We start from the raw sequence: 14,022 nt of genomic DNA on the forward strand, positions 1-14,022 counted from the left end.
ACGCCATGCCTTTCTATATATAAGTTCTTTATTACGCTAGTTGTTGATTGATTATGGTTAACAGGTGTGTATACAAGTGTCCAGCTCGGGCACTAGTCACGGCCTACGGGATTGGGTCGTGACATAAGTAAAAATGGATAGAGGGATTACTATGTTAAGAAAATAGTTCTGGATCCTTCCAAAAATTGGTTCAAGTTGTGAGAATTACCTAAATCTATTTAAGGAGACTACAAAAACAGATTTTGTAGGCGTTTGGACATGCGATTTGAAACCATGGTTTGAAATCATGAGATGAAATCTGCGTTTGGACATGCATTTCATCTCATGGTTTCAAACCATGGTTGAAATCCCAAATCATCCAAAAAGACATGATTTGGGGTTTCAAACTATGGTTTCAAATTTTTTAAATATAAAACTTGACCCACAAGTTTATATTTTGTAAATAAAAAAAAAGACCCTAAGTTGGTAGATATTTTTAACAATTACTCCCACCAACCATTACCAACCTTTATTTATGTCTACTATGTGCGAGGATTATATTAAAGAGTAGTTACATTACTACTCATGTTAAATTTTCTTTTTTATTGAACTAAAGTTTGATCAATTGATGTTGTCTTTTTTAGAAAAGCCTTCTAGTAGCGTATTAATTTTGTTATGAACTATGACTTGCTCATTTGGTAATATTGTATAAGAATTAAGAATATTTTGATAGTTTTCCCAACTTGTAGCGTTTTTATGTCTATAAAAAAAATACAACTTAAGAAATCCAAATTGCATGTCCAAATATGGTTTCAAACCATGTCCAAACGGCTCCAATTGTTTTTGAGAAATGTGGGATTCAAACGGGACAATGGTAATATTGTTGGTTCAATTTATAATACATTCTAGAACCACGTAAAGTCTCATTTGTCTCTCTAGCTCCCCAAAGAGTAGTTAGTGATACGCAACCCGTATTTATAAATAGATTTATTCCCAAGTATAGTCTACTCACATGCCAAAAAAGTTTGTGGATTTTTTTCTAGTCTCTGTTTACCTCACTTCTTCCTCTCTGATCATTTCGATCTTAAAAGAAAGGCTTTGATTTTCTTTCAGTTGTACATATATAGTCACACGAAGAAGTCGCCCTTACTTGTACGTACGTAACAGCTAATATCACATATAGCCTTATGGTTCTAATTTTAGCTTTCATAGCACATGACAAATTAAATCTAGTTGGCACTTAGCTTTCAATTGGAAGCTTCACCTCCTATATTACCCCATGCATCTTAATGGAGTAGTAGTTTTATCGTCCCTAGAAAAATGGATACTGTGTATTCTTGACCCTCGACCTGTTTTTGGCACAATAGCTTCCTTGGTTTTTGTTCTGCTTTTTGGGTTTCCCAAAAATTGACCTTTACTTTGTCATTTCATATCTTGATTTACTTGGGGAGTATTAGGCAAATTGTAGCTTGTTGTATGAGCTAGCTGTGAGATAGATAGGTACTTATTCTAGCATTTAAAATGGGAAAGCTCAGCATTGGGAGGATTTTAGACAGTTTTGGTGGTTCATCTGGATCATCAGCATCTTGTCTTTGCGTCAATAACTTTGGAAGAGAGCATGATCATGATGACATAGAAAGTAAGCCACTAATGAATGACCATGTGATGAGACTCAAGGATGTTATTTCAGGGCCTCCAACTCTAGCATTCCAGTTGAAGCCCAAGGCAAGTTCTTCAATATTAGAGCATATACACTTTGTATTTCATCTTAATTTCCCTGTTTCTGTAAAATGGAAAAAGTACTTGATAGTTTCATGCTTTCAAATTAATGGTGTAGACGGTGGTGTTAAGAGTCTCTATGCACTGCAATGGCTGCGCAAGGAAAGTTGAGAAACATATCTCCAAAATGGAAGGTATGTCATGTCTCCGGTTCTCTAGTCTTTTCTACTCCTCAATTTCTCCTCAATTTAAGTGTTTTAGTTTGATCAAGCATAAAGTTTAAAGCATAGAAAGAGACTTTTGAATTTTGTGATTCTAAATTGAAGATGTGTTTAATATACTCAGAAATGGATCCAGGAGTTAAACTTGATGGGTTCAATCTTAGCATTGAACCTATTATATTTTAAAGTTATGGGTTCATGTTGCTATTTATTGAAATTTTAGTCAATTGTTTACACATAAATTTATACCCCACCCGAAAGTTAAGTGTTCAATTGAACCCATAGATAGAGTGCTATATCCGTCTCTGAATATATTAAAATGTCCTTTGAATCTTGTGATTTAAACTTGTCATGTAATGTTTGAATTGTCAAATTACCAAATGTAAAAAGAGATAATCTCTTTAAAAAACCGGAAAAAAGTAAGTCAATTAAATTATTAATAATGTAAATGGAAGGCGTATCCGATTAACAGTTGTAATTTGTGTTTTAGAGAGAAGAACATATCTCCCAAAAATTTTACTTATTGGAACATAAAATTACTCTTGCCCTCAGAAGAACTGCATGTTGCAGAGCTTACAAGATTTTACAGACAATATTTTGAAAATGAACGTATCTAGAAATAGAGTAAATTTCTCAAAAAGTCAATCGACTATAAAGAATTATGTAGCAAAGTAACTCAACTTAGTTATAATTCAATACTCTAATTCCTCAGTCTCAAATTATTTATCGTTTTTTTTATTTTACACGCTCCTTAAGAAATACTCCCTTTGTCCTAAAATGATTGTCCTCCGTTCTTTTTTAGTCTGTCCCAAAAAGATTGTCACCTTTTTATATTTAGAAACAATTTAACTTTGCGAGATGATTTACATCCATACAAATATCTAAAGCTTGTTTTGGACCACACATTTCAAAAGTCTTCCTTTATTTCTTAAACTTTGTAACACTACTTGAAATGAGTCTCAATCTTTTTGGAGGAAATAATAATTAGGAGAGTTATTTGACTAATTTTACCCTTATTTATGTCTGAGTTATAATCTCTCTCTATTAAATGTTTACTCTATTTATTTATCATCTCTATTAATGACAAAATTCTACGAAGGATAAAATGGGAAAAAAATAATTAATTGTGCATTAAACTTCTAAAATGATAAATAATTTGAGATAACTATTTTAGTAACCACGATAACTAATTTGATACGGCGGGAATATTAAAGAAGACATATCAAAGACCCGACACCCACCAACAAATCAAAATGGTTCTTCATTTGTAAGCCCTATTTCCCCTCTTCATACTCTACGGCCTACGCTTCTTTAAATTAAATATTCAAAATGCATGCCACTTTTCGAAATGTCATTATTTTTGCTGCAACTTTTGGATGTAGGTCCTGTCTCATTTTGTTTGTTCAGAATTTCTCCATAGATCCTAAAATCGGATCGCCTCGAAAAGAATAAATTAAAGCAAAGGAAATACATAATAGCATGGTTGAGTAATTTTGTAATAGAAAAGTCATAAGTTGAGTGATTTTATCGATACAAAAGTCAATTGATTAACTTCGCTACATAATTTCTTATAGTTCGACTAACCTTCTAAGAAATTTACTCCTAGAAATGTTGTACTTCTGTTAATGCTTGTAAACCACTTTTTAAAACTTAGTAAAACATCAATGCTCGGTGCTAAATATTTTATTTAGGCAACATCTATTCATGACCGTCCATAATGACGCACAACCCACTGGGGCCCCCGGACAATTGATTACAATATCATGGGCATGCTTTCATATGTATCACATAGCATCAAGATTTAGGATGTACAACAACCCATGTTACATGAAAAGAAATTAGGTCACGTTTTCTATTTCCTTTTTTCTCCAAAAGAAATTAGATCATGGTCCATATATAAGAAGACACATTAAAATCAGGTTGTCATATTTTGATTTGTTTAATAATACTTAAAATGTTAGTAGTTGTTTTCATGTATTAAAGTGATTGTCTTGGAATATTCCAGGGGTGACTTCCTATCAAGTGGAACTGGAAACCAAGATGGTGGTGGTCATTGGAGACATTGTTCCATGCGAAGTATTGGAGAGTGTTTCCAAAGTCAAAAATGCTGAGCTCTGGACCACTCCTTCACTACTATAATGTCCTTTTTTTTCTTCTTTTTTTTCTTTTCCCACCTGACGTGAGACAAACCCCATGTGGCATCCAACTATATCTCCACCAAAGGCCCAATCTGGAGAAAGCTTCTTTTCCTCATCTAGGACTTTCCAATTATACTCTTTTGATCCTTCAATATGTGCCTATAAATGCTATGGACTGAAAACAAATGGTAGAACCGACCCTCCCCACAAAAATGGTGCTATACTTTCACATGTATGTATGTATGTTTCTTCAGCATAAGAATGATGAATATGTACATCTGAAGCTATCAATGATGCCTTCTCTTTTCCCCTTTTCTTTTGAGCAATAGCGTACGTGCTTCGACAACATATTCCAATAAGATGTCATACGAGAGTTTGGATGTTCCAGATATACTTGTTTAACCTAAAATATGTGTTGAAGATTAACAGGTTGAAGTTATAAAAGGGAAAAGGGTCAAATTCCCCCCTCAACTATCGAAAATGGAGCAATTATACCCTTCGTGTGCAAACGGGACCAAATTTACACACGACGGGTAAAATATGGGCTACTTATACCCCTTTAGGACTTTAGCATTATTCCTCATCCTTCAATCCTCTACGTCAATTCAAGAATTTCTACTTCCTATTGGGTTTGAGTTCTTGTGGTAGTAGAAATAAAATAGTGTCAAATTTATCATTGTGAAGGACTTAGATCATTCTTCGGTACTCGTCAATGAGTACATGTTGAAGCTTGGTACTCCCTCCGTTCCAATTTAAGTGTCTTAATTCAAATGCCTTTTATATTAAAAAATAAATGGAGACTTTTAAATTTACCTTAAATTAAAGATGTGTGTCTAGTTTTTTAAATTTTGTGGTAATAAGTTGAAATTCAAAAAAACTTATTTAAATATAGAAAGGTTGCAACTTTTTTATGACATATCAAAAAGAAAAGGTAAGACACTAAAATTGGGAGGGAGTATTAAGATTGATATGTTTCACAAATATCAACAAATAAAGGAGAATAATAGAAAATTCAAAGAAAATTGAGAAAATTCAAATTGGGGAAAGAGGTCTGAGACAGAGATAGAGAGAGAATGCGACAGAGACAATATTAAGATGCAACTCAAAGATACCTTCTTCTTCTTCTTATTCTTTCCTTTTTGTGTTTTTTTTTTTTATTTATTGGAAAGAGAAAAATCAGTGTCTAAAAGCGTAAATTTTTTTCAAGAAATTCTGAAGGCATCAGTTAACAGACGCCTGAAAAGAAAAAGGGAAAAAAAGGCCTACTATATAGCGTAGAAACCAGAATCCATGGAAATATTTCGTCAGTAGCAATATCACAAAATCAGAACAAAACAACAACAGCAACAACATAGTCCCACAAGTAGGGTCTGGATAGGTAAAGTGTATGCAGACCTTACCCTACCTCGGGAGGTAAGGAATATCACAAAATCAAAATAGACAACAAAATATCACAAATAACAAAACATGTATAGAGTTCTATGCACATGACACAGCATTCTAAAGTATATCAAAAGTTTACCGTCTCAAACAGAAAAAGAAAAATAGAGTATAAAGTAGCTATTTCAATTTTGACCATAACCCTTTTTACAGGTACACAATTGAGACCACAATACAATTAAAGAGACATTTTTCACTCTCCATTCTGTCTGATCAAATGCGAAAAACATCTGTCTGGAATCGTTCATCATACAATTGCCAGTGCCCATACCTCTCAGTGTGAAATACTGACCCTGGGATGTAAAAGTTAGGCTTCTTCATGGTTTTCAACTTCTTCATATTCGATGAGGCGCTGGAAATTCCCCGGCCAGTAACATTTGCACACCCAGATAGATCCAGATACTCAAGGTTTGTACACCCTTCAGATATCAAAGTTAGACCTTTATTAGTCAACTTGGAGAACTGGAGTTCAAGTTGTAACAGTTGAGGCATAAATTTCGCAACAGCAGCAGCTTCCGAATCACCATCTTGAGGACAGGCATCCAGATACTCCCTGGGGACAACACGTACATGTTGTGATGGATCTAACCAGTTCATAAAATTTCGGCTCAGAATTTGCAAATTAGAGCAGTGCTGTCCTATTATAGACAGAGACTTGTGAGATATCTCATAGCAGAAGCTGATATCAAGTTCCCTGAGCAAGGGGCATTGAGAGGCAATATTACTCATGATTTCATCAGTTACATGTGGAGAGCTTTTGATAGAGAGAACTTGAAGCTTTGGGCACCTGGAAGAGTAGTTAAATCCATTATTTAACAGGCATCCAAAAAAAGCATAGAAAACCACAACAACAACAATAACAAACCCAGTATAATCCCACAGGTGGGGTCTGGGGAGGCAGTGTGTACGCAGACCTTACCCCTACCTGCTGTTTCCGATAGACCCTCGGCTCAAGGAGAGATGACAAAGAAGCAGTAATAACAAGCAATAACAGCAGCAAGATAATAAGATAAACGAAGCGAAAGAAACAATCAGGCAGTACTAGAGATATAAGGATAAGCAAACGCAAGAATAATACTAATACTCCTGGTATGGAACAAGCATAGAGAACTCTTTGATAAAATTACATTCTAGAAGAAGCAACATACGCGTCTATCTAGAACGGACAATAAATCTATGGTTAAGTGTTAAACTAATGCAATGCCAAAAAATTTGAAACAAAGACAAACAGTTTTACAATTTTAAAATTAATCAATAGAGCATGGGTCTTAATCTATTACTTCATGTTGGGTGAGATTACACCTGACACCCACGAGCATGAACCAATTCTTGAGCATATTGCCATCAAATCCTCTCTGTACATTGAATAACCAACAGGCTGGAAGAAAATTTCAGGTCTCAGCAGAAAACCTTTAAAACAAATTGTTTGGGTTCCATTTTTTTTTAATCAGTGCTCGTTTGGGTTCCATATTTAAGCAGGTTGAGGAAAAGAAAGATTAAAGGGAAAAGGGTCAAAAATGCCCCTCTACTTTGGGAAAATGGCTAGAAATATCCTCCATTACAAATTTGAGTAAAAAATACCCCTCCCGTCATTTAAGTTTTCAAATATACCCCTATCTTAACGGAAATCCCTAAAATAATACGATTTCATTTTTAAACGCGCTCCATTTAAACCCGATCCAACTATATAAAAAACTCATATGCGACCAACTTGTTCCCGAGTCCTACATCTAGAGCCACTAGGCAAGGAGCGAGTAACCCATATGCGTTTTTTATTTAGTTTAAATTTTTTAAAAATGAAATCGTGGCGTATGTTGAGAATTTCCATTAAGACAGGGATATATGTGAAAACTTTAATGACGAGAGGGGTATTTTTGACCCAAATTTGTAATGGATATTTTTAATCCTTTTCCCAAAGTAGAGGGGCAATTTTGACCCTTGTCCCAAGATTAAATGATGAAGTCCTTTTAAAACTTCCTGAAGCAACTAATGAAAAATAACTTAAGCTGAAAAACTTCCGAAGAGAATCACAATCTACAAGACCAGTGTTTTAAGAGGCGGGGGCGCGAGGCGAGCCGTTTTACGCAGCACGGGGCGAGGCGTAAACCTTGAGACATGGGGCGTAAGTCCCATAAATCTACGAGGCGTATGTCTCATGTTTCTTCAATTTTATAATTTTATTACTAAAAATAAGCATAAGTAAAATTTTCATAAAAAATATGCAAATAAATTCAAATAAATCACCAATAATATATAAAAATATATTACAATTATTATTTGAAAAAGGTAACAACATAAAGAATGATATAGCCTAGATAATCTTTAAAATGAAATCTTCATCCACTTCATCACCAATCGCCACATCTATTAGTCCTTCCCACCCTCAACTAATATTTGCGCGGATTTTTTTTTTATATATTTCAAAGAATGAGAAGGTTAAAAAGTGTAAGAGCAATAACAAAAAATGGATAAAATTTCTTTAGGAACATAGTGCTATGAAATATCTATCCTACCAATTTCACACATAATCATCTAAAAAGACTATTTATGACAGTGTTATTTTCTATGAGAGTTGCTTTCTTTTATTTATATATTTTAGGAAAAATCACTACACCATGAAAACCTGAAGTATAAATATCTTTACACCAATAATAAAATCATAATCTTAAAACGAAAAAAAAAAAAAAAAAATCAAATTTAATGCCCGGGCGTACGCTGTTATGCCCAGGGCTTACGCTTCTGCGCCCGAGACTTACGCCCCAAATTCTAGGGCGTACGCCCTATTGATCTATGCCTTTCATTTGTGCCCCGGAGCTTTTTTGGTACGCCCCGCCCTAAGACTCGCCCTGAAAATGCCTTTGAAAACACTGTACAAGACTACTGCAGCTACAACAAGAAGTTGGGATTAAATAATTGGATGAAGAAAAACCAAGAAGTTGCGATCGGCTACATGAATCTTCAATGCCCGTGTCACTCCATTTATGCCCGTCTCAGTCCAATATTACAAAAACTTAATTTGTCTAACACTAGAAGTTCTCAACAACTTCTACTAGCATATAAATCACTTGCCGGGATAAAGGGCTCCAAGCAAATATTGAACCTAAATTTAGATGTGCTAAATCTTAATTGATCTATATCGCCTATATAAATATTTTTCTTCCATTGGGCTTTCAAGACAACTTTACTCGTTGTGATTTTAGGTCTACCTCGTCCCTTTTATACTGCCTTCACTCTTTATAGTTTCATACTTATAGACCAATTCATCTGAATGCCGACGCAGGACATTAGTTACCAAACCATATCAGACGACCTTTTCTCAATTTATTCTGTGTGCTACTTTCGCCTCCAACTGAATGTTGTTTTTTAATCTTGTCTGATCTGTAACCTTTTAAAAAAAAAAAAAAAAATCTTGTCCGATCTTGTATGACGACATATTTATCTAAACATACGCATTTCTGCGACACTAATCTTGTGGACTTTAAAGGCCTATCATCCACTGCATACAACATAGTTCATCTTACTTACAATGTGCAAATTTGTACAAGAAAATAGAGAGGAAGAATATTATTATTTGACTCATCAGCAACCGTAAAACAATCAAAATCCATAGGTTACATGCCCAACTATGTTTTGGGGGGAATTCATACCTTGACTAGATAATTTTCCCCAATATGCTTTATCCTACTTGCTATTGAACTCGAAACTACTTTTCTGGCTTTCATTGTATTAAATTTTACTAAATGTTAGAATCCTTGCTAGGTAAAATTTGGAAATCCAGATTTAGGTGGATAATGTTCCATAAAATTTTAATGTTGGTCCTCAAATGTAGTTCAGTTGGTGCAGTCTTAGTATATCTAACCTTGAGGGCTATGGTATGCCAATTTAGTACTTGAGCTATTTTTGAGAAAAAAATTCAGACAAATAAAGAAGCTTAGTACTTGAGCTATTACAGTTGTCTAAATCAAAAAGAACTTTAATAACCATAACAGCTTCTATGCTGTCTGCCCCCTTCCTCCATTGCTTCTCCCAAATGCCTAGAGACCTCTTACAACAATGTCATAAAGAACATGACTGTTCCAGACCTTCACAAATTTTGCTGGCAGTAGTATGAAAGGATAAACTAGGCAAGGCATGGTGTAGCGTAAGGTTTAATTGGCTTCATAGAGGAGCTATAGATGAGGAAGTAGGTTAAGCATGGCGGAAACTACTAGTGTTGTACACTTCCATTTAAAGCTGAAGTTATTACTAGAATACCAAGCTAGCTGGATCTCATAACTTTAAATCAATATAGTTGGGAGGGGGATCAAGTGAAACTTAACCTGATTCTCAAAACCTATTATCCTATGTTCTGGATGATTTCAATTTCATCAGACTGGATCAAATGATTCGCTCAATTCTCCATCTTAGCGAAACAAGAACTATAACAAAAGTGATTGTCTAGGGCTGAAATAGAAGTTACTATTTTATAATAAGACTGGATAGAAGTCTAATCAAACATAACATATATGACCGCATTCCAATTTCAAAATATATATATATATATATATATATATATATACTCGGGACATTGTTGAATGAATTTACTTCGGTTTGATTTCCTGAAACACAAGCGGATCGGAACAATAGAACTAATAATAGAATAAACAGAGACAAAAGCAAATATTGGAGAACTTCGGAAAGGAGAATAAGCCTCTCTTCCCCCTATCGCTACATAAAAAGTACTGTAACAATAATTTAAAGGGCATACTAATAAATCCCGGTCAAAGATTTTCTTGTTTGACTATCGCAAAAACAAAAAGTATCACATAAATTGAGTCAAAGGGAATACTATTTATTGTTTCTGCCTTAATGGGTGTCTGCTTCCGATCTATTAATGTTAATTTGAAACTCAAAATCTTTTTTTTTTTTTCTGTTTTTGGCTGAGCAGATATTCTTTATGGCAGAAAAAGAGATGGAGTACAGAGTTGAAATGTTTAACAAGTAGGTACCTTTTTAGCTTTCTTGAATGTTTGAGAATATACCCATTTGTGTGAGTTTGCTTAGACAATCAAATTGTATAACGATGATTGGTCAATGTGCAGTAATGTACATTGAACAATTAGAGGTCGTTTGGTAGGGTGTATAAGAATAGTACTCAATAGGGTGTATTAGTAATGCTAGTGTATATGTGTGTATATATATATATGTGTGTGTGTGTGTGTGTGTGTGTGTGTGTGCGTGTGTCACCACATTCCGCCGATTCTTGAATTTTCTGTTGTAGGTCTCACGTAAGCCTCAATTTGAAGAGACCACTAAATACTTCAAACAGCATCCAGTGACGTTGAGGAACCATTTATCGTCTCCTCTATTATTTGACAACACAAAAACCACCCCCTGTCCATCCAACCCAAAACCAAAAAGCAATAAATAAAGAAATGGAAAAGAAAAAAGAAGAAAAAGTGGAGGTGCGTCTATTATCTTAAACTTCAAATTTGGTACTGGTCATGGACCATTCCAGCAGCACATACGGCAAAAACCCCCCAACAACGGCAATTGACTGTTTAAAGACATTGCATTCCTTTGTTCCTGAATTACTATCTCTTGAACATTGTTGAATTTCCTGGAATATTCAGTAGTGGTTGTGAACTAAAATGTTGGAGGTTTTCTGACTTATGGTATTCTTGCACTGACAGAGTTAAGGAAAAGCCTGAACCTCAAAACCAATTCAAAGACAACCAAACAACTGCTGGCTTTTGGGTGACCACCAATACCAACGTGGTGTCATTGTTGGGAGGAAATAAAAAACTGAACTGAATACAATGGATCTTAGTTAAAGGCACTTTCTGCTCTAAGATGAAACTAGCAATGCTAATAAGATTTTCCAATAAGCCTGTAACTACAATGCAACAAACCTTTTTAATCATATGCCAATGTCAAGTCGAACGAGTAATGCAGATTACCCAATTTAAATTGAAGCAAATGAGAAAGCACATGTCGCATGGGGGGCCACAAACCATATTGCATCATCTATGCAGGGAGACATAGTGCCTTTTACCACCTCCATACAACATCTTGCACGGCTACAACCTCAACGCGGAAAGTGTGATAACGCCAATATCTATTAGGGTTTAAGTGCAAACCATAATTTTTACACGCTCTTAAATGAGGAAAGGTGCAAGGGAAAGAGAACGTTAAAAAGTACCTTTTTTTTATAATTGGTGGTGTCGGGGCCAACTTGAGCTACCTCCATCAATCAAAAATTGTGTAACTCTGTACACCAAGACTTAAACATATCGAAAGAAATCTAACTTTTTTTTTTTTTTTTTTTTTTTTGCCTCTGTTGTAGCTTGAACCCTAGTCCCAGATAGTTTTCACCCACTTTATTGACGGTTAGGCCACACCTCTAGGTGTAAGAAAATAATAAAAAATATTTGCAATGCAAGGAATTGAATGTATTAGTTGCTACGGAAATGCCATGAAAGGATAATTTAATGATTAAGAATGGATAAGAAATTCAGTATAAGCATGCTCGTCAATAAATCTGAAATAAACCAAACTTAATGTCGACTCTTCGAGAGGGAGCACATAAGCATCTGGGCATTGACCTTAACTTGTGAGGTGAGCCGCCCACGCTAGGTTGCACCTAAGTTGATCTAAGCTCATCTCAATCACACCTTCATCAATACTTAGGGAACCTAATTAAAAGTTGATTTTGCATTCAAATAATCGGAGCATTCTAAGTGGGAAAGGCAATCCACATATAAACCACTCCCAAAATAGCAAACACAGCAGTGGAATGCATCCCGCGATAAAACAGAACCACGTCCTATAATCTCAAAGTTATCCAAGAGTGGATATTCTACAAAGAAGACCAGACGCAAAATATCTGTCTGTTACAAATTCTCCTTTAGGCTAAAATCCTAAGCGTATTCTGGTGCTGCCAATGTTCTCAGCTCCATAAACCAATTTCTCCACCGTATGACGAAATCGTGTAACATATAATGCAAAAGATTCGTCTTCGAAGTTAAACTTCTTATGACATTCATCTAATTAAGTACTTCTATAGCAGTTACTTAAAAAACAAGCCATTCAAAATGGATGCGTTGAACCTTCGGAATTGAGAAAAAGGAAATCCATTTTAAGCTACTCAGATACCGATACAAAGCAACAGAATCAGTCAATCAACAATTAAAATTCTTTTATTTATTTAAAATTTAAGCATGGGTTCATCCATAGTAAACGACTTCTCAACTACAACAAACAACAACAACATGCCTAGCGTAATCCCACAAAGTGGGGTCTGGGGAAAGTAGAGTGTACGCAGACCTTATCTAAATATATTTTCCAGTAAAATTGACATCTTAAAAAATATTTGGAGGAAAATATTTTATTTATAAACTCAATTATGTTTTGAATGCTCTCTACAATCTCCACAATATGAAAATAGCTAGCAACACCCCTATTTATAATACTCCCTCTGTTTCAACTTGGTTGTCTAGTTTAGACTTGATACGGAGTTTAAAAAAGTAAGGAAGACTTTTGAATCTTGGGGTTGTTAACGACGGATATGTATGATGTACCAAAATGTCCTTTAATCTTGTAATCTTAAACATGGCAGGTGGAAAGTTAACAGACTCCAAAGGAAAGTAAGCAAGCAAATTGAAACGGAGGGAGTTGTACGAAACTTAATTTGACCAAAAAAAAAATATTCCTATATAAATTCAAACTAGACATGAATTAAAATACCAAATCCTAATTAATTTTGATCAACTATTTTCCAAGAGTATTTATTCAAGAAGTTGTGGAATAAATAGCACCAGAGAGAGATATAGATCACTTTGAATTTTTGTTCACCTTTGAGCAACGATAGAGAGGGAATAATCGGAGCAGTGTCTAACACGTATAGTATGAAGAGATCCATCACTCCAAAGGACAACACATCGAAGCATACAATCAATCTTACGCTCAAACTCAGGTGTCCAATAACGAGGCAACTCAGTCACCGAATCAAATTGAGTTTCCACATCGAAGAGAGTGTTGAGGTAGGGATCCTTACAAGCTTGGAACCATGATTTGCAGACAAACATGGGTCCAACCCATCTTTCAGGGAGAGATAGGCGTGAGAGGATGTTGATGAGACACACTTGGGTTAATTCGGACCACTTTCCTGACTCTGCTTTATCTTCCATTTCCATACTTTTTCGTGTTATCGTTTGAACAAGATTTTAAAAGGTGCAATTTGTGTTGTGTATCCCATGTATCTAATTGGAAAAGGGTCAAAAATATCCTTTAAACTATTCCAAATAGATCATATTTACCATTCGTCGTCGTCCCCGGACTCCCCGTTGCGTTTATTTGCACAAAAATTCCAATGAGTCAAATAAGCTCAAAAATATCAGCCCCGCCCCCCCCCCCCCCCCACGCACCAATCCCCCCATAGTATCTACAAACACTATTGGATACTATTTTTTACTTACATCTTTGAATATATAAAAAATAAGTAAGAAAATCGACATCACCTTTTATTGAAAAAAATATTTTACTCC

The 14,022-nt window shown here is 35.0% G+C and overlaps 2 protein-coding genes across 2 annotated transcripts; one reads left to right on the forward strand and one right to left on the reverse strand.

Annotated features, from left to right (window-relative positions):
- The first annotated feature begins 983 nt into the window (after positions 1–983).
- LOC132051137 (protein SODIUM POTASSIUM ROOT DEFECTIVE 2-like) lies at positions 984–4,075 on the forward strand. Its single transcript, XM_059442409.1, has 3 exons — positions 984–1,704; positions 1,817–1,892; positions 3,925–4,075. The coding sequence occupies exons 1-3, from the start codon at positions 1,501–1,503 to the stop codon at positions 4,056–4,058; spliced, it is 414 nt and encodes a 137-aa protein (XP_059298392.1). The 5' UTR covers positions 984–1,500; the 3' UTR covers positions 4,059–4,075.
- Positions 4,076–5,344: 1,269 nt separating this feature from the next.
- Positions 5,345–13,817, reverse strand: LOC132050297 (F-box protein SKIP1). The gene is made up of 2 exons (XM_059441494.1): positions 13,331–13,817; positions 5,345–6,284 (listed from the first exon to the last, which is right to left on the reverse strand). The coding sequence occupies exons 1-2, from the start codon at positions 13,669–13,671 to the stop codon at positions 5,711–5,713; spliced, it is 915 nt and encodes a 304-aa protein (XP_059297477.1). The 5' UTR covers positions 13,672–13,817; the 3' UTR covers positions 5,345–5,710.
- Positions 13,818–14,022: the final 205 nt, after the last annotated feature.

Source organism: Lycium ferocissimum, chromosome 3, assembly GCF_029784015.1.
Source record: "Lycium ferocissimum isolate CSIRO_LF1 chromosome 3, AGI_CSIRO_Lferr_CH_V1, whole genome shotgun sequence".
In the NCBI taxonomy this organism is placed as follows: domain Eukaryota; kingdom Viridiplantae; phylum Streptophyta; class Magnoliopsida; order Solanales; family Solanaceae; genus Lycium; species Lycium ferocissimum.

Bases quoted from the DNA above. Each gene is read 5' to 3' on its own strand.
- LOC132051137 (XM_059442409.1), top strand. From the start codon at position 1,501: ATGGGAAAGCTCAGCATTGGGAGGATTTTAGACAGTTTTGGTGGTTCA. The intron at 1,705-1,816 runs GCAAGTTCTTCA...TTAATGGTGTAG, and splicing joins CATTCCAGTTGAAGCCCAAG to ACGGTGGTGTTAAGAGTCTC. The intron at 1,893-3,924 runs GTATGTCATGTC...GGAATATTCCAG, and splicing joins ACATATCTCCAAAATGGAAG to GGGTGACTTCCTATCAAGTG.
- LOC132050297 (XM_059441494.1), bottom strand. From the start codon at position 13,671: ATGGAAATGGAAGATAAAGCAGAGTCAGGAAAGTGGTCCGAATTAACC. The intron at 6,285-13,330 runs GTGAACAAAAAT...CTACTCTTCCAG, and splicing joins CTCTCTATCGTTGCTCAAAG to GTGCCCAAAGCTTCAAGTTC.